We start from the raw sequence: 16,016 nt of genomic DNA on the forward strand, positions 1-16,016 counted from the left end.
GTGCCGTTGTTCAATCTGCCTGCAATGGGCAGATCCTGGCTTTTTTGCTAAGTCTGCCTGCCCGCGAATGCTGAGGTGAGTCTGCAGCTCTGGAATTGCATCTGAGACTTCCCTAACTCTTTTGGGGTTGTGGTTCCTCTATGTGTCCTGGTGAGAACTGGCTTTGAATGGTGGTGGTGGCTGAAAAGCTTGAATCTATTCATCGGTCTTACGGCATCAGCCCCTGTGAATATCTTTTGAGACTTTGGCCCCACTGCAGACAATTTATAGTGATACAGAAAGTGATGGTCATCAGGCAGTTCTGAAAGAAGATCGGGATAACTGTTCTGCGCTGTCCTCTCTTGCTTAGTGGCACTGCACAGAGTTGCAGTGATAACAAGGCTGAGTCCAGGCTGTTTTGTGACTTTCTAATGTGTCTGTTGTGCCCTATCCCTAACAGGGCCTCATAATACAGCTCCAAAGTATGGTGTTCATTGTCCAGTGCAAACGAAGAAATAACTATGTCTGGAAATGGGCAATGTGACAAAGAACAGCAGGAGTGTGTGAAGCTAGAAACAACGTTAAGGAGAATCCTCTGATCAGGTACAGGCCAGTTATGACTTGATGTGGTACAGGGCTTGTTCCAGGAAGGAGACTTTCCTCTGAAGGTTGTGAGGGTTTGTGCCATCCTGAGCAGCAGTAACTAGTGTTTTTTTCTCCCTAATAAGCATGAATAATGAAGATTCTGAAGCTTAAGTTGCATGCATAAGTAGACTGTGAACTGAGAGCAGAACTTCACTCATATCACTTACTATAATTGATCCGATTTCGTTACAGTAGGTAACTGATGTGAAGCTGCAGCTGATGTACTATTGAAGAATGGCCACTGTTCTTTAACCTGATACCTGACTTCTCATTTGCCGTTTGCTTTTACAGCGCTGTCAGCACACCTATGGAGGTAAGCTATGCGTCCCTTACATTGAAGTACTGGGGTAGGGCTGGGCGTAGGACCAATAGAGCCTTGTTTCTATTCCTTGCAACACCTAATGCCAAGAATTGTTATTTGTTCTTTGAAACAAAGACCTTTGGACAGTCTTCATAATGAAATAAGCACATTTGAGCACTAGCCAGTAGCTTGGCAGGTAGGGAATTTTCTTGGGAAAGATGACCCAGATCAATTTTGTACTAATAGACATTTTCAGGCCTGTGAAAATGAAGGATGTGCATATGCCTGTGGAAAGGTCCATAACTGACGTGACATTTTCAAGGAGCAGGAGCTACCAAGTGAGCTGATGACAAACCAAGCTTGAGAGCAGTGCTAGCGCTATCATGCCTGTGGGGAGACCACCTGCAGTGACATGGGACTGGAGAGCTGTTCCAGCAGGTCTGATGAGGGATCAGGATCCTCAGTTATTAGGGTTATGGACACCAAGCTTCCATGAGTATGTGGCTGAGATGTGCATCTCAGCAAGACAGAGGCAGCAAAATGCTATGAGTTTTCAAAATTTTAATAGCAGAGAGTCAGCAAGTCACTTCCCTAAGTCTCCCTCCTGCTGAATGAAGAATCACTTGCTTTCTTTGCAAGAAAATAGTTGCATGAAACTGCACGCATCTTTCCTGGAGAGTGAAGGAAAAGTATAGTATTCAGAGCAGGGCAGGAGCCATGCTCCAATGTTGTTCTGAACATTGAACCACTGATTCCCGTTGCTTAAAGTAAAAATTTTTGCAAACGCTGAATAAAAGCATAGCAATTTTCTGAGTAAGGATTAATAGACGTGCAAGAAATGGCATTAATTATACTAATGTTACAGTCTACCGAACCTGCTTTCAATCATTTTTATATTCAATAGCATGCATCATCATGCATTAGGGATAAATATAGCCGAAAAAAGGTAGCGATAATAAAAGTTATACGGGTGTAAATTAGAGCATATTTTTAAACTACTATGAAGTCACAGCTTCTTGAGATAACATAAAATTATAGGATATGTGCACATCCTAAATTGAATCCTGGGGAGTCTTGTACTGTTCGTATGCTACTTGATTATCGTTTGGGTAACGCTGTCTGAGAAAGTTACAAACCTCTATTTCCATAGCTTCCTACTCCAAACCTTATTCTTAACCCCAAGGAGCCAGCGTGGGGACGATACAAGGCATTGTGTATTGGACATATTCGAGCCATGGTCACTTACTATTTGGGGAGCAGCTATGGAGGCACTGTAACCTCAGGTCCCCAGCCTCAGCCCTCTCCTCCTCAGTCCTGGAAAAGAGAATATAGAAGTAGCACCTTTAACAGAAACAAAGGCTGCTCCCAAATGTACAGAAATGGAAGGGTCAAAATCAGTAAGAGTACAACGTACCTGGGCTCCTCCATCTATAGCCAGCCAGGCCCATTATGGAGATCGTAATGGTCTCAGGAAGGACTCGATTCCATTGGCTTTGCCCCTCTCGGGGGAAAGCTCATGTAAAGAGGCCATGGGGAATAGAAATGAGGGGCTCAGGGCTGCGTCTCTCCCTCTCTTTCACTCTTCAGGATGAATCTAAGCGTCGGGGGCTAACAGCATTGTACAGTACGTGTGTGTTGGAAGCGGGTATGTTGCTAGGGCTACACCATTTAAGTGCCAGTCCGTGTAATTTTCCAGAAGGAACAGCTCTGTGGATAAAACTTCCTGTGTTGCAGAATAAAGTACAGAATAAATCCAAGGCAGAACATTACACTCATCCTTGTGTGCTGATGAAAGCTGAATAGTCAGGTTTGAAATTCTTACCGATGTCCGTATGAAAAGATACTGACTCTGTAAATGGGAGGTACTGTAGGTCAACAGCTTAAAACCTGTTCAGATATCTAGGTGACCAAGGAGGAAATCAGAGCAAAAGGTTGGCATGTCTTTGGAAAGCATTGATATGATCTGCACAACATCTTGTATGAGTACAATGGAGTTAAAGAAAGAAAACTGTGATTAAGATACATTACAGAAATGTACAAAAAAGGAAAAAAATAGCATATGTGAATGATGATTTGAAAGGTCTGATTCTCATAGTGTCAGGAATAGTCCTGATTTATTATCTCTGCAATAGCTTTGGTCCTGCCGTCTGTTTCAAACTTCTCCTAGCACTTCAAAACTACATTTTCTATCCCTGAGGAGGTATTTTGTCTGCGCTGATATCGATGCCAGTTTGAACTCAGTTCACCCTAGAATTTCACCTGCAGCGTCTGCCTGATGTTGGGCTGGTTTTGCAGATCAGAGTAAGGGCTCAGTCAGCAAGAAAAATGTTGTGAAATCAGCTGCAATACCACAATGGGTGTTGATGGACAGCTGCAAGTTGGCAAACGCTGTGCTATGGATGAGTGAACTGTGGAAGGCTGAATCTTCCAGATTTACTTGCTAAATTTGTATGTTGGTTTAACAGCGCCTAGTAAGTGAGATTTGCTTCACAGGGAGCAAAAGGCTGGCTGTCAGACTGAAGACAGGGCTGTGCTGATCTCTAGGGTCCCCTCTCCCACCGGTGCCAGGGTGGGCTGACCTCCTTACCCCTGCCTGCAGTGGCTTCAGTTCCCATGGGACTCAACACCCCTGGCCTCACACAGCCTGACCAGGCATGGATGCATTTCCAAAAGCTGCTAATCTTTCTCCTGGTGTCAACGGTAAAAGAGGGCAGTGGCTAATTCAAATTTTCTCATACCACTTTAATAACTTTTTATTCCTTGCTCAAGGCAGTGACTACCTCTCCATGAAGAGCTCACCTGATATTTGATTTCCACCCTTTCAGGCCCCCTATCCCTGACTCCAGGCTTCAATCCTCACGTAATCTCAGCCCAAACTTCTACGTTCCCTTGCCCCAGATCTTCCTCCCCATGGCTACAATCCTCCTTGTTCCAGCAGCTGTGACTATTGCCCCAGGGTCTCCATCTGCCCCACTAACACCTTCTGCCTTTCCCCCAGCATACCGAAGAAGCAGAGGGGAAGGTTTTCGTTATTCATCTGAAAGCAAAGTCCACCAGAGTTCTGGGAGCAGGGGAAGGTGGTGGGGCGTGGCTGAAAGGGGATTTTTTTTTTAATACAGAAAAAAAAGGAAGGCAAGAAACTGGGGACAAACATGGGAAAGACATTCAATGTGAATAACCCAGCTGCACTGTCCCTTGCCTGACTGGATGTGATGATAGTGTCGCTGTAGCCAGTCGGTCTAAATGAGTGCAATTCTTGTGAATGTGTCCTAATTATTACACAGCCATACGGGCAAAGCTGCTAAAACTGCTACATCTACTGGTTTCCATCTTGCCTTCCTCTCACTGCCTTTTTAGCACCCCCAAACTAGACAGCTGCACATTTATTAGGTGTTACACTAAGAAAGCTGAAGATTTAACAGTCTGGGTGCACTGAAGTTAGTGCTGCACTGGAAGGGTTACCCCAGTCCCCTGCTTGTGGGCGTTATTTTCTCATGGCCTCACAGGTACACTTGTGCAGGGCAGGGAGGAAAGTGTGGGCTGTCACGGCATGACCCCACTGCGGAGCAGCTACATCTCTGTGGCAGCAGGCAGCGGCAAAGGGACAGCAGTCCTGGAACCACTGTGTGCTGCAGGGCATTACAGAAGCCAAACAGCTGGGCAGGGGAAGAGGAGAAGGACCTGGCACGTTGACATTCCTTCAGCTGACTGTCACATACGGCTCATCAGACTACATAGGAGAGAACAAAGAATCCCCGTCGCTTTGACTTGTCTGGAAGGATCCTCAGAGCAAAGGAAGCAGGAAGGCATGTGGAGGGATACCTCCTCTGCTAGCTGGGGTGAACTGCAGACAACAGACCATGCTCAAGATAACATGGGGCAAGAGTATTCATATGAAACAGAGCAGAAAGAGAAATTGAGAGTGAAGGAAGAGAGATACCTATTATGAACTGACACCTAATAAACTAAAAAATTGAAAAAGATGAGCGAAAGTTATAGACAAATATTCAGTTAAAAGGAAAACCAGAGAAAAAGGGAGGACAAACAATAATAGGACAAAGACTGAAAGCTGACATGTTGCAGATAATTCTACTGATAATTTTATAGAACACAATACATGAATAATACCTCCAAGCCTGTATCATTTACTTGTTCTGCTTAGCATTACTCTGAGGACTATCATATCTTTTATATCTGAAGAGATATAATATCTTTTGATTCTATAGTGTGAACTACAGAGTCTTTTTTGTCTGGAATTTTCGAAGTACCCCAGGCCTGGGAAGGAAATAATTGTTGAATCTTTGATTTTTCAGCAGCTGTTTAAATGTTTTCCCAGTGATAGAAACAGTGAGATGGTTAGCTGTTGAGAGACAAAGTCTGTGTCTTTGTGGTTGCAGGGAGCCAGAGGATTTGGCTGTCTCTGTGTAAGCATGCTGTTTGCAACTTGGTTGTGCTTACGTGTGGACTTAGGGTTGGATAACTATATGCGCTAAGGTAGAGTGCAAACAGGCTGTGGAGCAGCATTTGGGGTGTACACACATATTCATGCGATTTTTAAAGGTCTCTCCTATGTTCTTCACAGCTGAGGCAGTTCTTAGGATGCGGAGACTGAAGTTAACAAGCATCAGTAATGCAGACTGTGCGAAGCTGACATGCTAGGGGAGGGGATGGGGTGAACTGATGGGGAGGGAGAGGGTCAGGGCAACAAGCCATGCACTGATTTGGCTCATCCCCTGTATCTCCTGCACTGGGTGGTGAACGTGGTGCACACTTTTTGAATTGGGAGCTCTCAAGGGAACATTTCAGCTCTTTCATCTGATAGGTCTCTAGTAAATCTTCTGTTGTTATATGCAGTTACATGTGATTAAAATTAAATGAAATACAGTGACATTATGTTTGACAAAGTACTTGTGAGATTAGTGGTACTTTACTGTCAGTATTTTTCATAAAGGAAATTTCTTCTCTGGGAGCAGGGGCCTGTAGAAGTATATTCCAACAAAAAAAACTTTTATCAGACAAAATGGGGCTAATGCTTTTCCTCCCTGTCTCCCAGAAGATAAACTGCAGCTGTGGAGAATAATGATAAAGCTTTCAATTTCACTAGAAATATATTGCTCTTAGAAAACTGCCTATTGCACTAAGTCTATTCAACACAGAGGTAGACGCGTGTGTACAGTGGGTGCTGGATGTGTGCTGAGATAGAGGAACATGCAAAGAAGAGGGCAGTGATATGTACAAAGTAACTGGAAGGAAGAAAGGCTGGAGGGTTTTATTTATGAGATATGAAAAGGAACATGGAGGTGTAGGAGTAGGAGGGAATATGAAGTATCCCTGGGTATATGCACAGGAAGGAAAGAGAATCTAAGTTATTTTCTATTTGTGCAAAGGAAGATCGGAGGTCGGGGATGTTGTGTGCTTGCTGGGACTGCTGGCACCCACAGCATCTAGCAACGCTGGTGCTAACTGATGATCCCTGGACCCCCTGCAGTCTCAGAGTATTCTCAGGTCACAGTAGTGAAGCTGACCATGCACATGCTAACGTAAAAAAAATAAATGGATGTAATGCTGCACAGCTTTAAATCTCTGGAAAGATCCCATGGTAACACTGTCTCTGCGGTTCTTATTATGTATTCAGATACAACAATTAAAATAATGTGATATAAAAAAAGAAAGTCATAATCATGAAGTTTGGGAACACCACATGCTTGAGCTGTGTTTGCCAAGTGTGTGTGAAGGGGTTTGGAGGATGTGACCAACAAGTGAATTGTTCACACAAATTCAAAACGAGCAAGGAAGCTGGAAGGACAGAACAAAATATACAGTCTGGTCATAAAGCAAGTGGTAGAGACGAAGTATTGTCTCTGTATACTGCTCAGGGTGGCTCTGACCAGTATACAGAGCAGTCACAAGAACAGGCTGTTCTGTATGCATGTTGCCTAGTACAGAGCTTATTTTGATTGATATGTAAAAAAGAAGAGTTAAAAAACCACATTGGTTTGTACTGGCCAAGGTGGGCCTTGTCACTCGTCTTGGGCATACGTGTTCAACACCCTGCTAGTTGCGTAGGTAGGATCAAACCTTCCACCCAAGAGACCTGAAAAAGCCTTGATGTTGCATTTGGCTTGTTGTCATTCTTTGGACCCTTCGCCTGTTTATCTAGTGTGTTGGGGTGAAGGTCTCTGAGATTACAACTACTCCAACATGAATTTGATTGCAAAGTCTTAGGTGGTTTTGGTTTACATGTACGTAAAAATGGGGGGGCAGAGGGGTGTGCATAATATGGCGAGTGCAAGAGGAAGCAAATTCTAAACACACAATACAGATGTGAGATAAAGAGGGTTACTGTCCTCTATGCATTAATGTTTTTTGCTATTTACTCTTCCAGAAAGGGCAGTAGTGGTACTTTATCAAGTTTCCTTAGCGTTTCCCAATGTAACTCAACATATTCTGTTGCTTACAATTCTGCTGGTCTCTCATCTGCAATTCTCAATTCAATAATTTGGCTGACTGTTTTCCCTCACTGAGTGTTGATTTCCCCTGAGGCACATGCTGACCCCTTCCCCTTCGCTGTGGTTGGGTTTTTTTTTTTCAGGCAAAGAATTTTAAAAAATTCACTGTCATCTCTAAATGGAAAATTAGGAAAATCATCGTTGTTTGAATAATTTCTCTCATCCTTCCAGACTGAAAGGTAGAGTGAAAACTTGGAACTTGGCAGAGGAATAACTGTAACAACAGAGACTATTAATTAAGCTTGGGTAACCAACACAAAGTAATATGCATGGAAGGTCTCTAGTTCTTCCTGCTCAGGAGAACTCCTCACTTCGCTACTGAAATGCCTGATCATTTTAAATCTTCTGTCTCCTCAGAGCTTCCCAACCACTCTCTTCCATCACTGAGAAACTGCCACATCGGTCAGAAGAACAAGAATGAATCCTCCTTATGTTTTCTGTCCCCAGAATATCTTCACATTACTTCCAACAATAGGCTTTTGGTGAGGAGTCTCATAGAATCATAGAATCATTAAGGTTGGAAAAGACCTCTAAGATCATCGAGTCCAACCGTCAACCCACCACCACCATGCCCACTAAACCATGTCCCTAAGCGCCTCATCTACTCGTCTTTTAAATACCTCCAGGGATGGGGACTCAACCACTTCCCTGGGCAGCCTGGTCCAATGTTTAACCACCCTTTCAGTAAAGAAATTTTTCCTCATGTCCAATCTCTGTACTTATCAGCTCCTCATTCCGTGAAGGTATCCCTATGGAGTCCATCTCACCTTCCCTGCTGTGTGAGGTCAATATTTGCGTGTTCTTCACATTCTGCAATTTTAAGCAAAGCCTTAACCTTCTCACGAAAGAATGAGGGCAGCAAGGATCCCAGTGCAGCCACATGGGCCAACTAAGAGTGCATGGGGTCAGCAGTGCGGCAGGTGGGCAGTGTACAGTGATGGGCAGAGTGAAGGAGCGTCTCTGGGCCTTCAGGGCTCAGACAGGACTTGGAGTCCGCCTAAGACCCTGGTAGCAGTGTGGGTGGCACTGTGTGGATGTTTCTGCAGTGCAATATGATGTATGCACTATATTTGTGTGGAGGAGCTCAGGAGGATGGGTTGTGTGGAGGAGCCTAGGATGGGTTGTAGGCATGTGATTGTGGAAGATGGCAACTCCAAAGTGGCCTAGCGGTGGCTGGAAAACCTCTCAGCAGCCGTTAGGATTATTAGGAGGTGCCTATTACACGTGCTGAGAAAGGATAGCTGTAACATTTGTTATATCCCCACAATTGTACCTTTCCAGAGAGGGAAAATCGGCTTGCATTGGCAGCATAGTTTCTTATGAATTCCTATGAATCAGATGCATACTGTAAGGACTTCTCAGTCTTGTGTTATAATGAGTATATAAGAAAAGGCAGGCATTGGGACATCACAAAAATTTAAGAAAAAACAAATCAAGGAGGATCTTTTGTGTTGATACTTCTCCAAGTATCTCAGAGACTTCACCCACATGTGCTGAAACGGGTGGGAGCCTAGATTTTCTGAGACTAGCAGAGTCCATGAAAACCTCCACTGATCGAGCGACTGACTGCACTGACCTTTCTCTGAAGTACTTGATGGCTTCCTGGTCTAGGAAGTTCTGCTCTTCTCGAAAGCCCTGCTCAAAGATTTTGCGCTTGTGTCTGAACTCAATGACAGTCTTAGTGTAAGAGTTCAAGGTAGTAACGGAGGCCGCCATGCAGCAGGTGAAAGAGCCCCATGCCAGACTGTGGAGAGAGAAACCAGCAGACAGAGCTGGGTTAAGACAGCAGCTCATGTTATATTTCTGACGCCAAGAGACACACATACACAGGATGCGACTAGGCAGGTAAGTCAGTGGTGACAAACCCATTTTCCTCATCTTACCTCAAATGACCTGTGGCACGTGCTCAGGCATGCAGGCAGGATGCTGGGCTAGGGGCTGGGCACAACTTTCATCCCATGGAGAACCGTGTGGCAGAGTGCTAATGTGAACACTCGGTGCACTCTGACAGAAGAGTCGAATGCCTCTTGATTTCCCTTTGAAATGTTTCAGAGCCTTGCAGACAAGTGCTAGAACCTATAGAGCAGTAATTAACTCCTGGAAGGAGTAATGCCCCAGAGAGCTGTCTTTTGGCCCAGTGCAAGTTCTCCAGCATCCATGGGAGACTGACTCTGCACAACACTACTGCAGGGATGGTCTCTATTCTGGTTTTTTTTATGCCTTCATCAGACTACTGTATTTCCTTCTTTCCTGGTTCATGGACATTTCTAGCATTCCTGGCTTATATCTGGTCTCTGAAAGCCTGACCAGAATAGAAGACAGCACTTCCATTTTGTGGGGAGATCCAATCTGGGGGCAGTGCCCCAAGCGTGCAGGCAGTGCTAGCCAATCTTGGTCAGCCAGTGGCAGAACACCTGCAAATACTGACCAGGAGCACGGGGAGACAGAGGGAGAAGGAAAGTGGAAGAAAAAACGTGACTGCCCCAGTGCCAGGCTGGAACAGCAGCAAGTGTTGTCCTGGGTCTCCTGGCAAGGAGAGTTCAGCTGGGAGCTGCTCTGCTCCCTGCTCGTGGGCTGGGTTCCCCCCCTGGGTGCCTTCTGCCCTCCCTGTACATCCCTCCTCCAGCCTTTACCTTACCGATCTCAAGTTCAGGTGTGGCTGGGGGAAACTCCTGGCCCCAAGGAGTTTAGATGCTTTTTGAGCATGAAATGGGGCTACAAAGGCGGCACTGAATTCCTCCTTTTGTCTGCAGAACTTATCTGCGTTCAGGCTCCCCTTGACTTCACTTCAGCCCATCAGCTCCAGTTACATAGAGTTCACAGTGGCTTCCTAACGAACTTGGATTAACTTAATCATCTGTGTCAGCTACACACTTTACCTGCTCCTTGCTTTCATCTTTTCTATAACCAAAATGAACATTGATATAAATTATGCAGAACAGAAAGAATACAGCCACAGTAACATTATCTTATAAATACGCATTATCAACAGAACCCTCAGCATGAGCTCTTTTCCCATTCTGCAAAGGATCTGCAGGCAAGGAAACAGTTTCTCATTTCAAATTAGACAAAACTTGAAAAAGAACACATATTCATGAACTGAAAAATCTGGAAAAAAAATGGTTCAAGTAAACAGAAATGGCTCATTTCAATGATTTCAAAATTCAGTGCATAACAAGCCCTTTAGGGACTCCCATAGCAATGAAGTGTGTGGAGGCAGCCCTTTCCTAGCCATTTTTGAACCTGTTTGCCAGATGCAGTCAAATGAGAAGGAAGTGTAGTGAGCCCTGGGGTGATGAAGGTCCCTTAGGTTTCCCATGGTTGGGTGGAGAAGCGGAAAGGAAAGTCGTGCTATGTGTGAGTGTCCAGGCACAGGGAAGCCTGGCAAGTGTCTTCCTTCTCCACGGAGTGTGTGGAAAAGCTCCAACAGCTCCAAACATTTCCAGCTGGGCTCCTAAACAATATCGAGGAAGAAGCCAGCTGAAACCACATGCTTCACTGTGCCTGGTTGGTGCCTGGGGAATGACATAGGGAGAAAAATTTCTCTTGAAAGTTTCTGATCATTTCTAATAATTAACTCAGAAATGCTGAAAGGTTCAGAGAAGGAAATACAGAATGAAGACTCTCAATGTGACCTCAGGCCTGGCATTTGGTAAATCATAATAATGAGACAATTATGGTTGATATGTTTTAGTTTTTATGGACCTTGGTTAAATGTTATTTATTTTTAAGTGTAAAGAGTGGTTCTCCTACCTGTAAGAGTTACATCCTACCTCAGGTGAAGACCTCTTTAACAGCAGTGTCCCTCCGTGTCAGCTGTGCCCCAGATGTGGTGGGACTGTACCTATAGTGCCTCTGGTAGCTGAGCTCAGGGCTGTGCTCTCAAGTTCCTCTGTGGCCCAAACAGCCCAGGTTTTTGTATTTGTTTTCTTTCTAGAGGGGCCGAGCTTGAACATCCACTGATCCTCAGAGCCACTGAAACCCCCTGCCTGGAGAATCCCCTGGCCCACTCCTGGCTTGTGCCAGAACACAGACCAACCTCCGGGCTTTGCCAATGGCTTGGGAATGGGGTAAGATAACAGGGACCAAGCGGTGCATTTTCAACCCTGGGACATCTGAGCAGATCACAAGCAGCCCTTCCTCATTTTGAGGAGAGGTATTTTTATCATTCCCTCTCGATAGAGGGGAAATAGTGTCACAGAACAAATAGTTTTCCCATTGGCACTTGGGAAACGAATGGCAGTCTTGATCTCCACTCATGCCCTTTGGCTCTTGGCCATGGGGAGGCTGTTCCCTGGCCCCACTTTTCAGTGGTGTTACAATTCTCTGTGCTCTGACAGGTTGTCTAGTAGGATGCTGCAGCGGTACTTTTTACAGAAGGCTGTAAATAATGCTGATGTTTGCACTACTGGTTCAGGCATATTTAAAGCTTATGCTTCAGGCCGTCACCTGAACCCAGATGGAGCAGAAAGAAATTCCTACACGTGCAGAGTTTCCAAACTCCATCAGGCTGGGTGGGCATTTGTTTTTAACCCTTCTTAAAGAAGGTGTTCAAATCTGGGTGGTGCCAGGGGAGGTTGTAGCTCTCTAGTCCGTACAGCAGTGGTGGTTCAGTGTTAGCTGGAAGGAAGAAGCCTTGTTTTTGCTGTGTTTGACTTTCAGACCTTCCTTTGCCACGTCTGCTACCAGTCACTGGCATGGCATGAGGAACCCCGTGGCCTTCCTCAGGCTGCTGAGTACCACTGCAAGCTGAAAATACTGCTGCTGTTCGTGTCTGTCCCAGGGGAGCTGTGACCGAGCTGATGTTTGCACCTTGCCCAGCATCCTGCATAGGCAAGTATGTTGCCTTGGAAGGTATTAGGGGAGGGAAAGAGATTACCAAATCTGAGAAGCTGCTCTGTGACAGCAACAGCTTGGGGGGAGCTCAGCTTTAACCAGGGTGAACCAACAGTTACTGTATGGAGTGAAGCTGAGGTCCCACTTCAGGAATATGGGAAGAGCTGAGGTTGCTCCCACATATTTGCCTCCTTATGGGTATCTCCAGCATCCTCCACAGTGAGCCCTAACCCAGGGCCCGTCCCGGTCTTTAAACCAAAGCCCGCTGTGCCCTGGCTCTGGCTGCCTGGGGAGAGCTGCAGGCAGGGGATGCAATGTCTGCTCTGGGACAAAGCTGTGGTTAGAGCAGCAAACAGTGCTGTGAGCTGCCGTCGCAGGGTGGGACGCTGGGCTCGGAACAGCTCGCTCGGAGCAGGGGTAGGAGGAGTGAGCCCAGGGAGGGCTCATAATGCCCTATGGGACCCGCGAGCCTCTGACGCCTGTCCTCAGACATGGGGGTTCTTGTCTTGCACAAGGTGAAGGAGAATAATCTAATGAGTGCTTTATCATGCTAGACATTTAACAACATTCTGAATTTTGAGTATTGCAGTAAATTATAAAATCAATTACTGAAGACAAATTATTATTATTATTAATAATTTAAATATATTAATAATTATACAATTATTACGACAGAATTGTTATAAATATTTATATAAATATTATAAATATATTAATGCAGTATATTTATAAGTTCATCATCATATGCAATACATATTCATTACTGATACACAAAATAAACTGTATTTTAAATATAATGCAATTTATGGTTTGTAACGTTACTAAAATGTTAGTAACTCCTCCCATGAAACACAGTATAGTGAGGGGAGAAGGAAAGACTAATAACTCCCTGCAGTGCTATGCATAAGAATTATTTGCATTTATTTATTGGTTTTAGCAAAGGTAGTTGTCTCTGCTTTGAGATGGAATGAAAATAATACTCTATATTTAGAAACGAAAAAAAGAAAGTATTTTCCCTAGCCATCCAAAGAGGTTGATGCCTCTAGAGGGATGTGAATGTTGTTTGCAGGTATTTCTATCCTCCACAGTCTCCTAGTCTTGTTAAGCTTCTTATAAACTTGCAAGCAATGTAACACAGTTGACATATCTTGGTCAAATTATTTTTACGTGATTTTTAGAAGAAATGGGAAAGGTAAAAACAAATAAAAAAATCAGTTGCCAAAATGTCGTGTCCGTTTTCCCAAGCCTTCTCCCCATGATCCACAGGGAAGTATCATGGTGCCAGGAGCACTATCCTTTCCTCTGCGGTTGTGTTAAAAGTGGCACTGTAAGGTTCAACTGAGACATTAATTAAAACCAAACCAAAACAAAAAGCTAAAAGTCTCTGAAATGCCATGGCAATTATGTACCTAAAGTGAACTTTAATAAGAGCGCTCAATCTGTGTTGGTAACTGTGGCTGCTGTTTATTTCCAAATGCTGTGTACCTGCCGATGTGCACAGCAGCTGCTGCACAGTCGCTGATAGTTCTCCTCTAACACCTCGACGGTTGTATGGCCAGGGTGGTTTTTTTCTCCTAGCATTTCAGCGGCTGGAAATGCACATGCGTGTTCCTGGAACTTTGAGATGATATGTACAATCTCCCAACAGACTGATGGAACAACTCAAAAATGAAAAGATATTAACTGGTGGTGACACTTACCAGAAGGACCATCCATAGTCCCATGAATGCGGTCGCCAGTCCTCTGGCCCAAGGCTGACTGTCACTTGGAAAACTTGAGTATACATCATGTGTGCCACCATCCCCAAGAGACCTGAGAAGCAGGGATCATAATAGGAATTTTTGTGCTGATGTTTTTTTTATAATTCTTGAGATAGCTACTGCTGGAAGTGCTTTGAAAGCTCCAAAAAACTCTTTGTTGTACTTTTATGCCTCCTATTCTACTGTGGAGGAGGGAGCTGCATGGGCAGAGGAAAGATGACTGAGAGCTCATTATTTTACATCATACTGAATTCTCAATTAAGAGAAGAGTTAAAGAAAGAAAATCGTTGAAGAAAATGTTGCACAATTAGCATCACCACCAACCTTGCTGCTGCAAAACAGGGGTATGCCACCCACAAGTTATCTCACTTAGCCCATCGCAGACAGGCCTCAGGTAAGAGAAGAAGGAGAGAGGCTTCTGTAGGCAATGCAAGATTGAATGTGTTAATGCCAAACAATGATATTTTATTGAACAGTTGCTAAGATTTATAAATTTGAACACTTATAAAACACTTGGAAGTTACACAAGCAAGTTAAGTGAACTCAGTATTCCTGATGATGTGTGGTGATAGGACACCATAGGAATATTTTTGAAGGTACAATGTTGATGATGCTTGCTTTTGTGACACCATTATATTTTGCTGAGGTAACTACAACTGGGTGAAGATTAGACCAAGTATTAGACACTCGACTCTGTGATGCTAAAGAACAGGGTTGCAGTTAGATCACTGAGTTTGCTCTGCCACATAGCTGGCCAGCCCATATTTTTACATTTAGACATCTCTCTGAGGAAAATCAAAACCCACTTTTCAAGAAGCCGTGGCCAGTAGCAGCTCTGATGCTTGGAGAATTTTCTAGCTACAATAATTTGGGATGCGTCTGCTTTAGTACTTAGGCAGTGCAGAATGATTCTCCCAGCTGAGCTAACGAAAAGCATGGGTTCAGGCAGTTAGGGAAACTGTGGGGCAGGATCACCGTTTTCCAAATACACCTTGGACCTACAGACGTCAAAAGCCCCTTGTGCTGCAACGGCAGTTCAAGGCACTTTGAAATACTGATGTTCTGCCATGGTGGGGTACAATGTGGTCCCATACATTACACTTTGCTCCTTAACCAAAGTCACCGTTTACTCTTATCTCTGACTATCTACTTTTTTCCACAGTTGCCCTTCCTCCATGTGGAAGATCCTGATTTTCCCTCCCCAGACCCAAATTTTGGCTCTTCTTTCCTGCTTACTTTCAGAGTCTAAAGCACTTCATTAGTCTCACCAGACATGTGGATGATTCAGGGCAATTCTGGGGGAGGGAAGTCGGGGAATGTCATATTTGTGTTTTGGGTATGGTAAGCAGGACCTTCAGCAAGACAAATGTCATATTTGATACAAACAACTGCAGAGGCTGAAAGAAGATATTTTATTACAAGAAGCTGCGGTGATTTGCTCAGCTGCTTCATGCTGGTGTGACACACTGGAAAGTTAGGAGGTGGAAAGAGCAATTCACATCGGAAGAAATGATATTTCAGCAGGGTGGGCGGCCTAATGGGAGCACAGCAAACTGATACACACCTTGCTTGTTTCTGGCTGTATTTAATTTCCAGAATTCACTGGGAGCTTGCTGTACTTTTTAAATCAATGGATTTCTCTCCAGCTGACAGTTACGGCATTGATCTTAAAGTTTGAGGTTTGCTGTTCCTATACCTACTGTCAGTAATTTTTCAACCTTAATAAAATATTACAGACTGCCTTGAGACATGTCATAGTCACTCAGAGCCATCAGGAGATTTGACACGGCCAGGACTAGCTTCAGCAAGGCTAATCCGCTCCGTTCTGCCATGCAAAACCTTAATGGGGTTTCAGCAATGTTCAGACCTTTCGCTGTGTGGGAGGCCAGGATGACAGTCCACTGACACAGGTGAGTAGGAGGTCATCAGCAAGTCCTGCTGTAACGCAGGGACCACAGTGAAAACGTGGCATTTATTGCTGTATCT

The 16,016-nt window shown here is 44.5% G+C and overlaps 1 protein-coding gene across 1 annotated transcript in view; it reads right to left on the bottom strand.

Annotated features, from left to right (window-relative positions):
• Positions 1 to 1,516: 1,516 nt before the first annotated feature.
• GSG1L (GSG1 like) overlaps positions 1,517 to 16,016 on the bottom strand; it is a 54,281-nt gene continuing 39,781 nt past the window's right edge. The window contains exons 4-7 of the mRNA XM_019471706.1: positions 13,971 to 14,082; positions 9,011 to 9,178; positions 2,172 to 2,239; positions 1,517 to 1,596 (exon numbers count right to left, since the gene is read on the bottom strand). Of these exons, the coding sequence (XP_019327251.1) occupies positions 1,517 to 1,596; positions 2,172 to 2,239; positions 9,011 to 9,178; positions 13,971 to 14,082 (428 nt within the window). The remainder of the gene's footprint in view (positions 1,597 to 2,171; positions 2,240 to 9,010; positions 9,179 to 13,970; positions 14,083 to 16,016) is intronic.

This window comes from Aptenodytes forsteri, unplaced genomic scaffold (genome assembly GCF_000699145.1).
Source record: "Aptenodytes forsteri isolate BGI_AS27 unplaced genomic scaffold, ASM69914v1 Scaffold26, whole genome shotgun sequence".
Classification (NCBI taxonomy): domain Eukaryota; kingdom Metazoa; phylum Chordata; class Aves; order Sphenisciformes; family Spheniscidae; genus Aptenodytes; species Aptenodytes forsteri.